This window comes from Arvicanthis niloticus, chromosome 1 (genome assembly GCF_011762505.2).
Source record: "Arvicanthis niloticus isolate mArvNil1 chromosome 1, mArvNil1.pat.X, whole genome shotgun sequence".
NCBI lineage: Eukaryota > Metazoa > Chordata > Mammalia > Rodentia > Muridae > Arvicanthis > Arvicanthis niloticus.
This window is the reverse complement of record NC_047658.1, coordinates 55158728-55171665: the sequence shown is the minus strand read 5'-3', so window position 1 is coordinate 55171665 and position 12938 is coordinate 55158728. Positions and strand designations below refer to the sequence as shown.

Genomic DNA, 12938 nt, shown 5'->3' with positions numbered 1-12938 from the left:
CCCGCACTTCTGTCAGAGTCCCACCAAGCTCTAGGCCCAGGAATACAGAATACAAGGACACAAATCACAATTCTCACCACAGTGGGAATAAGGGGAAGTTTATTCTGAGTCAAATATGAGTGGACATGGCCCAGAGACATGCATCTAGGTTGACATAAAGTGTGCCACATGACCTCTTTTCTGGGTACAGAACAAAAGGAAGTCATAAATCAAGGCATTGTCACATAGAGCAGCGGGAACATCAGGCAGGTGGGCTATGAGCAACTCGGGGGAAAGTCTGATCTAGGTTTTAGAGAGCATGCGATGGCGTTCTTAGCTATAGGTTGGTGGAAGGTGGTGATCGTAATACATTCAAAAAGATCTTACCTGATAGCCTGAAAGATGGAACTCAGGTACAAAGGTGGTGAGTAACGTGCGGCTATCAAGGCAGCTAAAGCTCGTCTACGTTAATTTTGGCTCTTGAGCTGCAACATTTGTACTTTCCATAGTCAGACAGTTCTGAACAGCCAGGAATTCAGCAGAATCAACAAAGAGGTATCTTTTTCAGGGAACTTTATCCACAGAAAAACCAGACAGGACCCTCTTTTGAACCATTAATGGCTTCCCCATGGGCAGCCCTCCCTCTGCCTTCTTTCTGCCTCCCCTGCTTCCTCTCAGCTCCTTTCATATCTCGTAGGACAGATGCTCCCTCTAAGTAAGAGACCTGGGGAACACAGCTGCCAGACACCCCACTCCACCCCACCCCAAGTCTGGGTTTGGGTGAATGGGCAACCACCTTGGTCCAAAGAGATCGCTGGGTTGCAGCTTGGGGGGCAAAATTCAAGGGCAGGAAGGGAAGGGAGGGGAATGCCCCCTTTATAGTGGGCCAGGCCTACCTGGCTGTTGCCAGGTAACTGTGGGGGTGGAGTTTAGACAGAATGCTAACAGAGAGAAGAATTTCTTTCTTGTTAGGGCAGTGTCTGGTTAGGGCTGGCAGTCTAACCATCTGTAACATCTGAGCTATCTGGAATAAGGGGGGGGGTGAGCTGTGGGGACACTACAGTCGTAGATCCCAGGCATATTATCACAACAAAGGAAGGCTTCCATCTTTCTAAATGAGTGAAAACATCCTATGAGGGGCTGGAGAAATAGATGGCTTTTGGTTCAGAGCACTGGCTGCTCTTCCAGAGAACCAGGGTTTGATTTCCAGCACCCACACAGTGGCTCACAACCACCCATAACTCCAGTTCCAGAGGGTCCGATGTCCTCTTCTGGCCTCTGAGAGTACCAGGTACACATGTGGTGCACTGATATACGTGCAGGCAAAATGCTCATACATGTCAATCAATGGTTATCAGTCAATTAATAAAAGATCCAATACATTGTAAAACATTCTATCTTGATTTCTGTGACATGTGCAAATTAGGACAAGGTTCAAATTTCAGCCACGTTCTTACATATAAGGCAATGGCTGCCTTGATATTTCAGCCCTGTTTTGAGTCACCATTAGAGAGATGTTGTAACTGCCAAAGATTAAAATGTTTAGGATCTTGCTCCTTTCAGGAAACGCTGCCAACCCAAGCACTATGCAGCACTAGGTGTCAGGGTTGTATCAGGTGGGCAGTGGGAGTTTTGCATTTACCACTGGGGAGGCACTGGGTGTAGAGGCTTTGGATGAGTCAGGAGGCAGTGTATAGGATGCAGTGGGCTGGAGAGAGACAGGAAGCAGAAGTGCAGAGACCAGCATGGGAGGCCGGCTCCTGCTCTTATGGCTGCCTGGAACAGCAAACCTCCCATTGACTAGAGTCAGTGAGAAAGACAGAGCTTGGGAAGAGGCAGAGCAGGGACAGTGGGATGTGTGAATGTTTCCTGGTCAACTGGAGAAAAGGAAAAAGCCAAGGAGGGGGGAAGCAGAAAAGGATGAAGTGGGAACTTCAGGAGGACGATGAGCCTAGGTGAGCACTAGATGGCGCTGTCTGTCAGGCCACTGAAGGGTGGTTGGCCTCTGTGGGAGCTCTTTGCGGGAAGGGTGAACTGACCAGATTAAACAAGGAAGGTGCAGAGGAGGGAGAAGAGGATGGGGTGGGGAGGGGAAGAGGATGGGGAGGAGGTCTAGTGGAACAGCTAAGCCCAGATCAGGAAGAAAATAGGAGCCAGGGAGAAGGAAGATGTGTGGGTTAGAATCCAGGGGGTTAGCCTTTGTTGTTTTGTTACTTTTGTGTGGAAACTTTTATTATTTGGGGGGTAGAGGGCGTTTGTCTCCATTAATTAATAGCAAAAATAAGAACAGAAAATTTCTGTCAATTCCTGGCTCTAGCTTCAAGTAATTGTCCAATGTGTTTTCAAAAGTGACATGCTCAAATCTACTCTGTGAAAGAATATGCTGGCTATGGCAAGCTTGCTATACAGATCAGAGCTACTGACAATTAGTTTTTGTTCTTCTTCCCAAAAAACAATCGTGTAAAACAGATTTGGCACAATCTAGGCTCATCGGTTCTTACCAGTTATGGCCAGATGAAGACACAACAGACAAGCCCAGAACAGGGTTATTGGCCCTTTGGAACAATTTTGATAACTTAAAGCGAGCCCAAGAGGAATTAAGAATGGGCATTCTGAAGTTTAGACTTCATCTATCCTCCTCTCAGTTCATATTTAACTATGTTTTGATTCTGTTTGTTTCATAGCCTTGGCTAGCTGTGGACTTGATATGTAGTCCAGGCTGGCTTCCAACTTCTGGTGATCCTGTGGCTTGTAATTACTAAGTATTTGAATTACAGTCATGAGCCCTCAAGGCTGGAACACTTTTAAATACATTTACTATGTGTGTTCTCAGTCATTGAGTCTTCCAGTGACAAGGGACGAGTTCTGTCATTGTTCCCTTTGGTTTCAGAAACCCTCCATTCTGAGCTGCTCTGCAGCCTCTACACTAACACATAGGAGAAAATAACATCTGAACCAAAAGAAAGAGTTACAGCAAGCTGCTAGGAAAGAGAGTTACCCCTTAATGTAGCAAAGCCAGTCCTTGATGATTGATGGCCCAGGCATCCCCCAAGTATGATGAATCCAAAGGCCAAGCGCAAGGTTTGGAAGGCATACACAAAGACAAGGCATAAGGTCCTCAGTATATTCCAAAACCCTGAATAAAGCTTGTTAACTACTCTCTTTCTGTCTCTCAATAGGTGATGAAATTCTGGAACTCAATGGTGAATCAATGGCTGGCCTAACACACCAGGATGCTTTGCAGAAGTTTAAGGTAATTTCTCAGTCTATGTCCATACTCTGGAGTATAAATATTATATACTAGGCCAGATATAATCGTCATCTCAGGGGCTTACTGTTTTCTAGTTATTTCAGAACTCTGGCTGGCTGCTTCAACTCAGCTGTCCTTGCTCAAACTCCTCTCCAAGCTGACCAATTCAATCTGGCTTCTCTGTGCTTTTCTCTAAATTGATCTGTTTGGCCTCAATTTCACTCTGGCAATTTATTCTAATTTTCTGGCTTCTTCTTATTCTCTGGCTTCAGCTGCCTCTGCTGATCTGAAAAAAAGAACTCAACTCTACTGCACTGAACTCATTGACTCCCCACTAACTCTCCAAACTCAACTCCACTTAACTGAATTGACTCTTTCCCTGTTCTGCTCTTAAATAACTTTTCTTTCCTGTGCTGTTCTTGTGAGAGTTGGACATATTCTATATCTGACTCATTCTTTCAAATCTTTCTCTGATTCATCACTTTGTCTGTCCCTCAATTAGATATCACTTTCAAACATGGCTGCTTCCTTCTACAAACTAATTTTGTCTTAAAAGAGTATACTAAGGATTTGTTTGTATTCCAGCCAGAGGGATTAAAGGTGTGTGGCATGCCTGTATCCTAGCTGAATCATAAACCTCTAGGTCTTTAGATGTGATCTCTTGCCAGAGCAGCCACATTGCTAGATTAAAATTGCTATCCATTGGAGACTTCAGGAAATAAAACCAAACCCAGCATTCTTCCTCTAAGTTCACAAAATGAAAAAGTGATCTTTTGCAGAGGTGCCTAGCCAATGCTGGCCCTGGGCACAGCATTAAAGAAATTCCTCTACAAAGGATAGGGTAATCAGGACTGGTGTCAAAGCACGTTCAAACTAAGATTTATAAAGCTGTCTCAAAGTACCCCATGAATTCATACTAGTAGATTTATGGATATGTTTTGAGCTTTTAAGACATCACTAAAAGCTACTTTTTCTTCTCCATTCAGTTAGTTCAATTCAGGAGTACATATATCACATCACATGTATACTCTGGTGTATGTGCATATACGTGTCATGTGTAACGTGTCACATGTTTGTATATTGCCCATGTGCATACACCTGTATGTCCTTGGGGAGCATCCACCATTGTTATTGGGCATGTGTTCTTCACCTGTCGGGAAACTACTCCAGATACTGTCACTCTTTTCCAGCAAGCCAAGAAGGGGCTGCTGACTCTGACAGTGAGGACCCGCCTGACAACACCTCCTTCATTATGCAGCCACCTGTCACCCCCTCTGTGCCGCTCCCTGAGCTCCAGCACATGTGGTGCCCAGGACAGCAGCCCCTTCTCCTTGGAAAGCCCAGCGTCTCCTGCCAGCACTGCCAAATCCAACTACAGAATCATGGTGGAGGTGTCTTTGAAGAAAGGTAGGAGTATGGTGCCAGTTTTTGCCCATCTGTGTCAGAGCTGCCCAGGCTTCTGTCATATGGAAACATCACAGAATGACACTGACTAACAGATGTTATGCCTTTTATCCAGATGGGCTTGACATCAGGTCCCTCCCTCCCTCCCTCCCTCCCTCCCTCCCTCCCTCTTTCTTTCTTTCTTTCTTTCTTTCTTTCTTTCTTTCTTTCTCTCTTTCTTTCTTTCTTCAGTTCTTTCTTCTTTCCTTCCTTCCTTTCCTTCTTCCTCTTCCTCCCCTTCCTTCATGTGCACATCCCACAAAGAGAACAACTAGTGGGAGTTAATTCTCTCCTTCCACCACATGGGTTTTAATGATTGAACTCAGTTCATCAAGCTTAGGGACAGTTATCTCTGGTATCTGAGCCATATCTCACAGGCTTCTCATCCTGTTTCTAGAAGCCTATCTGTGCCATTCCAAACCCAGACAATGTTTTTGATGAAATGGTTAGCAAGCACATAACAGAGAACTAACCACCACACACACACACACACACACACACACACACACACCAAAATAGATCAGGCTCTGGACTCTGCAGCCAATATCCTGAGACCTTGAGCATCTCACTGTCTCTTTGTGGGCCCATTTTCTTTCTTCTGCAAGAGATCCAAGGTTCTTTATCTAGATAACACTCAGAGATCCACAGCCATTCACTCTGCCCAGATGGACAGTGAATTCTAGAAGGCTCTAGAGGCCTGCTTTGCTAAAATGGAGCTGAACTGAGACCAGAAGGACAAGGGACACTGTTAGATACAGAGCTTGTCTCCAAGCACAGTGATAAGTAAGCATTCTGGGGACAGAGGGAAGGCCAGTATGACTGGTGCAAGGTAGGCAAGTGGAAGGGGATGGGGATTGAAAGATGGAGAGGAAGGAAAGGGTGTCACAGCAGAGGCTGGTAAAACAGAGAAAGGACTGAGTGTGGAGTGATGTGCATGGGAATGGAGGCCAGGATCAGGCAATGGATCCCTTGCCTGATGCATGTCTCAGAGCTTTTGCTGGACCACAAGCTTGTTGAACCTTCATGCATCTCTGGCACAAATATACCGTGGCCATAGGTCTGTCTTTGTGCACTGCCAATAGGGCTCCTGTGGTGAATGATGTGTGGGTGAGGCACAGCCTCAGTGTGGTGCTTCCCCTGCTGGCCTGCACTAAAAGCAGTGCTGAGTTGCTTTAAGTAGACACATTATAGCCTCTGTCCCCACAGATTGTTTCAGCATTGCTTGGAGTGAGCCTCAAGGACCCACAGGTGACAGATGCCAATTAGGCCCAAAAGCTCTTGCACTGATTAGGAGACCTGGATGCCAGGATCGATTTTGATCTCTCCTCACAGTGCATGTCACAGCCCATATTTTTCACCTTGCTAACAATGACCCACAACAGCCATCCCTCTTGGTGCTGTCGGGAGAACGAACATCAAAAGGTGAAAACACCTTTTCTAAGCTATGTGTGCCTAAGGAAAACCCAAAGGAGGATCTTTCTCCTTCTTATTTCATGGACCTTCTTCCATTTTGTCCTTCTTAGCCACTGTATTTTATTTCTAAGGCCTTTCTAATCTAACAAACCCTCTGTGTCCCCTGCCATGCTAGAAGTCCCCATAACCCTAACATTACCTGCATTCCTGTTTGCCTGGGACCCATGTACCCCATGCAACCATCTTTTTCTCTCACATCTTCCCAATCACCTTTGTGGACACCATGGGTGCCTGTAGGGCAGGATTTCATAGGTCTGATTCTTGTTTGAAAGCAGCCTGCCACCCACCAATCCCTCAGTTCAAGACTGCCTTAGAGAGATTTTATCCACCCGATCCTTATATTTCATGCATTCCTGTTTCTGCTCTGCTGCCCTCTTTACCTCCTGGACCTTTTCAATGACCGTTGTACTTCCATTCTTTTTTTTTTTTTTTTTTTTTGAGACAGGGTTTTTCTGTGTAGCCCTGGCTATCCTGGAACTCACTCTGTAGACCAGGCTGGCCTTGAACTCAGAAATCCGCCTGCCTCTGCCTCCCAAGTGCTGGGATTAAAGACGTGAGCCACCACCACCCGGCCATGCTTCCATTCTTAACCATCCATAATTATCTCTCCTTGTAAAGCCAGGCATATCACTAAAGACAGAAGTTAAATCATGCCACTTCCTCATTCCTGACTACCCCATGGATCTCTTCTCAAACAGTTTGCTTTTATATACCTGTGCATACGAAGCCTATTGAGTCTGGCCCTTCATCCCTGCCCTGTGCCATCTCATCTCCCTCTGCATCCTGCATTCCTGTTTGCCTGGGACCCATGCTCTCTGGATTCATCACCTCTTCACATGCCTATCCATCTTCTGCCCACATTGGCCTTTCTGGTCCTACACCAACATAGCGCACTCCTCCCAGCTTCCACCTATACCTGGGATGTTTCTGCTAGCCCATTCTCTGTCCCATCTCCTCATCCTGGCTCTTTATTGTCATCCATGGCTTACACTAAGTGTAGTCCCTGAAGGGGTGTGCTGCTGCCACTGTCTAACACATTCTCACTCCTTTCCTGTATGGATCACTGTCTCCTCCCCTCTTCCTGCTTCCTCTGGCTCACATTCCTTTATCCCTTTGCCCACAGTCTACCCTCTCTCACTCCCTAGTGTTTCTCCACTTGTCCTTACTACACCCCCTCCTCACTGCCTCCTTCAGCCATCACTCAGTCCCCAAATGGCCCCTGTGCATAGGGACATTGCACACACAGGGGTGGAATGAATGTCATGACCAGGACATTTGACTAGCCCAGGATGTCAGGGGTCAGAGGCACCTAATAGGCTAGTCTCCCATCCCAGGAGAGCTCACACATTCCACTCTTCCTCCATTTTGCATTCCAGAGGCAGGTGTTGGCCTTGGGATTGGTCTGTGCAGCATCCCCTACTTCCAGTGCATCTCAGGCATCTTTGTTCACACACTGTCACCAGGATCCGTGGCACATCTCGATGGACGGCTGAGGTGAGTCCTTGTTTCTCTTTCTGAATAGACCCTTGGCTTACAGCATGGAAGACATCCTTTAAGAGTATCTTGGGTTGACCTCAGGAGACATGGTAAATGATTCAGACTTAACTCAGTCATGCCCCAGCAAAAGGATGTCAATCACCTGGTGTGGTCAATACAACTTAGGTGTTTTCAACCCCACCTTAGATTATTTTCTTCCCCAAAGTAAGACGCAAAACCGTTACATTTATAATAAGCCTTAAAAAGCACTAGACCTGATCTGTAAGCTATTTTGTCTATTTCCTGTTAACAATCCCAAGATATCACTTGGCCTGTTCTACCTGGGCTGCTCTTACTACAACTAGCTGTCCTTCATGGCTGTGCTCTCATAATCCACCTACCACATGGCATCCTCTTCCCATTTCTTCTCTCCACCTTGTAGTCTTTGCCTCAGACCCCAAGCCTGGGATCCCAAACCCTGCCTACCTCTCTTCTGGCCAGCTACAGGCTGTAGGCATCTTTATTGACCAATCAGGGATAATTTAGGGGGCAAGGTGACAGAGCATTACTTGGTATATGTGAGAATCTCCTAGATGGGGGCAACCAGATCTTGGGGGACCAGTATTTAGCAGCAGACTGAACCACAACAGCAGGATACTCAGTCTTCACAGCCTTGCACCAGAGCTGCTAAGTCCAGCGTTACTGATTCCTAAGAAGTCTGTGTGCAGGTAACAGTTAAAGGAACATGACTTCTGAGAATGTCAGGCTGCAAGGGCAAATAAAAAGGAAGTATATTTTAACTCAGATTCAACAGACAGAGTCCCTAGTGTCACAAATGGGCATCTCTGATGTTCACCTGTGAGCTTCACATGCAAACAGAAGTGTTTTAAGCAAACCAGCTGTATGCATGCATGTTTTTAATGAGAGAAGCAAAACAGTTTTAGATAGATACTGTAGTCTCACCTCTCTACAAAAGGACTTCTGCAATCAGTAAGTGATCTGTCTGGGTAGAAATTTATCTTAGTTTAGCCCGTTACAATACTTTTGCAGCCATTCTAACATCTGCCATTGGTATAAATGCATCTGTTGCTAGGATACACTTTTGCTAAGCAGGAAGGTTTTGTCCTGGTTTTCATTTTTTCCCCCAGTGTGATGGTCAGGATAGAGGTGCTGAGGTAGGAATAGATCTGTGCTGCCATCTGCAGGAAAACCACTGCTACTGTGCTTGGGACACCGTTGCAGACAGGGGCTCAGTTGCAGGGCTGGGTGACCTAGTTTCAGAGTCAGGGATCTTGTTGAAGGGTTGGCAGACCCAACTTCAGAGTTGGGATGATTGTTTTTATCTCTTCTGCCCCTATCAGAGGCCCACTGTGGGGTAGGGACTGTTCATGTCGCATGGCAGGAGTCTTCAATTATTCAAAATTCAAAAATTTATTAAACATTCTAGAGAATGTGAATCACTTTGGCAAGATAAGGGGGTCAGCTCTGCAGAAACACAGGAGAAAGCAGGGGGTGCAAAGTCAGGAAAATCAAGTTCTCATTCTGACCCAGCTGATAACTTGAAAATGACTACCCATTACCTTTGTTTTCCCTAAAGTTTTATTTGAACACAGTCATGCACTGTTCTTTTTTGCTATCCATGGCTGCAACTGTCACCTACAATGACAGAGTTGAACATTTGTTACACAGACAGCATGTCTTGCAAAACAAAACATTTAATCTTGTCCCTTTACAGAAAAGTGTCCCTCCCCCAATATAGGTTGCAACAGGAAAGTCATTTCACCATTTGTGCCGAGTTTTTCCATCGGTGACAGTGGAAGGAGTTGAGTCATGTCTTAGTTAGGGCTACTATTGCTATGATGATGCACCATGACCAAAAGTATCATGGGAAAGAGAGTGTGTGTTTGACTTATACTTCTACATTACTGGTCACCATTGAAGGAAGTCAGGACAGGAACTCAAGCAAGTCAGGAAACTGGATGCAGGACCTGATGCAGAGGCCAAGGAGGAGGCCATGGTGCTTACTGGCCTACTCAGCCCGACTTCTTACAGAACCCAGGACCACCAGCCCAGGAGCAGCACCACTCACAATGAACTTGGTCTTCCCCCATCAATCACTAATTAAGAAAATGCTCTTTAGCTTTGACTATAACTTGATATTCTGGAGGCATTTTCTCAATTGAGGCTCCCTCCTTTTGAATGACTGTAGCTTGTGCCAAGTTGCCATAGGACTAGCCGGGATAGTTTTCAACAATATGATACAATCCTGTCTTTTCCACCTCTGTTCTTTTTCCATTTCAGTGGCTGTGTTAACCAGACTTCTATTTCTGTAGTGAATATCTGAGGTGAGGCAATCAACTTTTAAGAAGAAAGGTTTATTTTGGCTCACAGTTCTGGAAAATCCATGTGTGTCTGACCGGTCCCACTGCATGTGGGCCTATGATGAGGAAACACTTTATGACAGGAGAGGAGGCAGAACAAAGTATTCACCTCTTTTCTGGAATGTTGACAGAGAGGCAAGAACAGAGTCAGAGTGGTTCCTGCAAAGACAAATCCCCAGTAACCAGAAGGCTTACTCTGGGCCCTGGTTCCTAAGTTTCACCACCTCTCAATAGTGCCTATAGAGGATTAAGCCTTTGGTGCAAAGACCATCGGAGGGCACCCTTCTAAATCACAGCAGTTGCCAGTACCAGCGACACCCATCTTGGAACTAAAATAAGTTCCCTTGGCTGCTGTTCTGGCTTCTCTTTGCAAAGACCTCTGTTGCATCCTTCCTTGGTGATTTCGTTACCTTTAGCACATGCTGCCTAGTCCTTTCTCCAAGACATGCTACTTCTAAGGACACTAAGGCCCAGGATGTGATGAATTATATTATAGCTTGTCAGCTAGAGAGGGTAAGCCATGATCTCCATCTTGATCCGGTCAATGGAAGAAGGAGGGGGAGAGTAACAGGTGAACTGCTGTCTGTGTTGACTGCTCTGGATGTGAAACACTGGCCTGGTAGGTCCACAGTGGCAGGAGTGAATTGCTGCATTGACAAACCCCGTTTTGAATTCTGGCCAAGTAATAATGAAAGTCTATTCACTGGGATGTTATGAATCGCCTGGCAAGGAGTGGGTTCCTGAGAGGTGACTCTTTGTCATAGTCAGTATTCTTGAGGCTCCTGTGGGTGCTTTTGCAGGTGTGGTGATGAGATTGTGGAAATCAATGATTCTCCCGTGCACTGCATGACCCTCAATGAAGTCTACACAATCCTGAGCCACTGTGACCCTGGCCCAGTTCCCATCATCGTAAGCCGACATCCAGACCCACAGGTAATGTGTCATTGGGCTTTTCTCTGCCCAGGCTCACTCATTTAGTATGAAAGTCAGTGCAAGAACTTGATGGAAACAGAGATGTTGCTGGCTGGGGTTTGACATGTACTCCTCCGAACCCTTTCAGACTTTCTGTAGGAACAAATCTCCGCAGCAGAGACCTACTGACAAACTCCTAGACAGAAGAAACAATCTCCACTTAGGAAAATCTTATAGCTGAGTTACAAGTTTCTGGACAGGAAAACAAACCCAGAGTCCATGTAGCAAGTGCAAGAGATCTATTTGTGTGTGCATCTGGTGGGCACTCACAGTGAAAATATCTGGATTTCAGCAATGAGGATTCAGGGGCAAGCAAATTTATAGTGCGAGGCCCAGAATAAGCACATGGCTTCAGTAAAGAGACCATACAGAAGAGGGGGGCTCAATAAAGCAGAGGTCATAGAGGTTAGGTTTCTCTAGACGGAGCTTGCAGAAAATCATTCCAGTAAGTGGGAACACAAAGTTCAAAGTCAGAGTCTGAAGGCATGAGCTGGTAAGTGGATGGCAGGTTTTGTGGACCAGGCAAGAGTGAGAACTGATGTTGGCTCGAATTGTACTAGTGTTTTTACACTGCTGATGGGTCTGTGTACTTTTCTGGATCCACTGAGGAGCTACAGGCCATTAGCTCTAGATGCAACAGATTCATATTTTATTGTTCCAAACTTTGAACAGGGTAGAGTAGGTAGAGTATAGAGTCTTTCAAAGAAAGGAATAGATGGTTAGGCTTTGAGTTACACAGAAAGCATGGGCAGAGACAAGAGAAGAAGGTACAAAAAGAGAAGAAGGTACTTGTGAAGAATCAGCAGTGGCTCCTGGCTCCTTAGCTTTGGGTTAAGAGATGGACTATGACTAAGGGATTGAAATAGGACAGAATGACTTAGGAGTTGGGGGTAACATGATGGGGCTTAGATGTCTCTGGGATGTCAAGATACAGACACTCCATAGGCAGCAACCCTGAGGACTGATGCTTCTGTGAGTTCCAGGCTAGACCTAGGCTTGAGACTTGATGCCATGCCAACAGATAGGTGAGACCACCTTGGGTGACCTGGTGACAGCCACACCCACTGTTTATTCACTGTTTTCTCGGTATGAATCGGTTGTGATTGCCAAGCTCTAAAGCTGTTGTGTTGTTCCCCACTCCAATTCGCAGATGACGAAAACCTAGGCTTGAAAGGAAAAGGAAACTACTCAACAGTTGTCTTCAGGGCAGCTTATCAGCCAGTGAAGCAGGCAGTCAGGGCTATAGTTCAGTGATATAAAGGCCACCAACACAGTTATGCAACCACCACCACTACAGTTTCAGAGAAACTGAACTCTACGCATTAAACAAATCCCTCCCCAGGCCTTTAGTAATCACTTGTTTGTTTTTCTGTTTTGCCTCAATACCTTCTGTAAGCACAACTATGGCTCATTTGTTCTTTTGTTACAGCCTTAGGACATTTAGCTTTTCACTCTCACCGTTTATCTATGCCCCAACCTGTGCCATATGCCTTCTTCTTCCTCTCTAAGGATGGCTAATGCTCCCCTTGTATGCATATGCTGCCGTTTCTTTAGGCACCCGGCTTCCAATGGAGAGTTACTTGTTTCTACACAGGACTATTGTGATAATGAAAACAAAAAAAGAACACGATGTATACACATGGCTTTGCGATACCTTTTCAGCTCTTGTTGGTTTGAGACTGGAGTCTCACATGCTGTAGTTCACACTGCCCTGACACTCACCATGTAGCCCGAGCTGACTTCAAACTTGAAGCAAGCATATGCTTTTGGTGTCTCATGCTCCTGAGTGCTGGGATTAGAGGCATGAGCCACCTGGTCGTTGTTTGCTTATTTATTTGTCTTTTGTGCATATGCCCGGATGTGGCTCCTTGATAATTCTATTTTAATTATTTAAGGATTTTCTATACTGTCTTCCATAGACACTGAACCACTTCACGTCCTTATTAACAGTACACAAGACTTCT

The 12938-nt window shown here is 45.6% G+C and overlaps 1 protein-coding gene across 7 annotated transcripts in view; it reads left to right on the top strand.

Annotated features, from left to right (window-relative positions):
- Nucleotides 1-12938, top strand: part of Il16 (interleukin 16) — a 139928-nt gene that overhangs the window by 105997 nt on the left and 20993 nt on the right. For 6 of the 7 annotated variants that reach the window (XM_076937108.1, XM_076937096.1, XM_076937099.1 and 3 more), the window contains 4 exons: nucleotides 3159-3232; nucleotides 4420-4636; nucleotides 7522-7639; nucleotides 10803-10935. In XM_076937108.1, coding sequence (XP_076793223.1) covers nucleotides 3159-3232; nucleotides 4420-4636; nucleotides 7522-7639; nucleotides 10803-10935 — 542 coding nt within the window. Of the gene's footprint in view, nucleotides 1-3158; nucleotides 3233-4419; nucleotides 4637-7521; nucleotides 7640-10802; nucleotides 10936-12938 lie in introns of those variants that run through there. The other variant, XM_076937119.1, reaches the window with a different exon arrangement.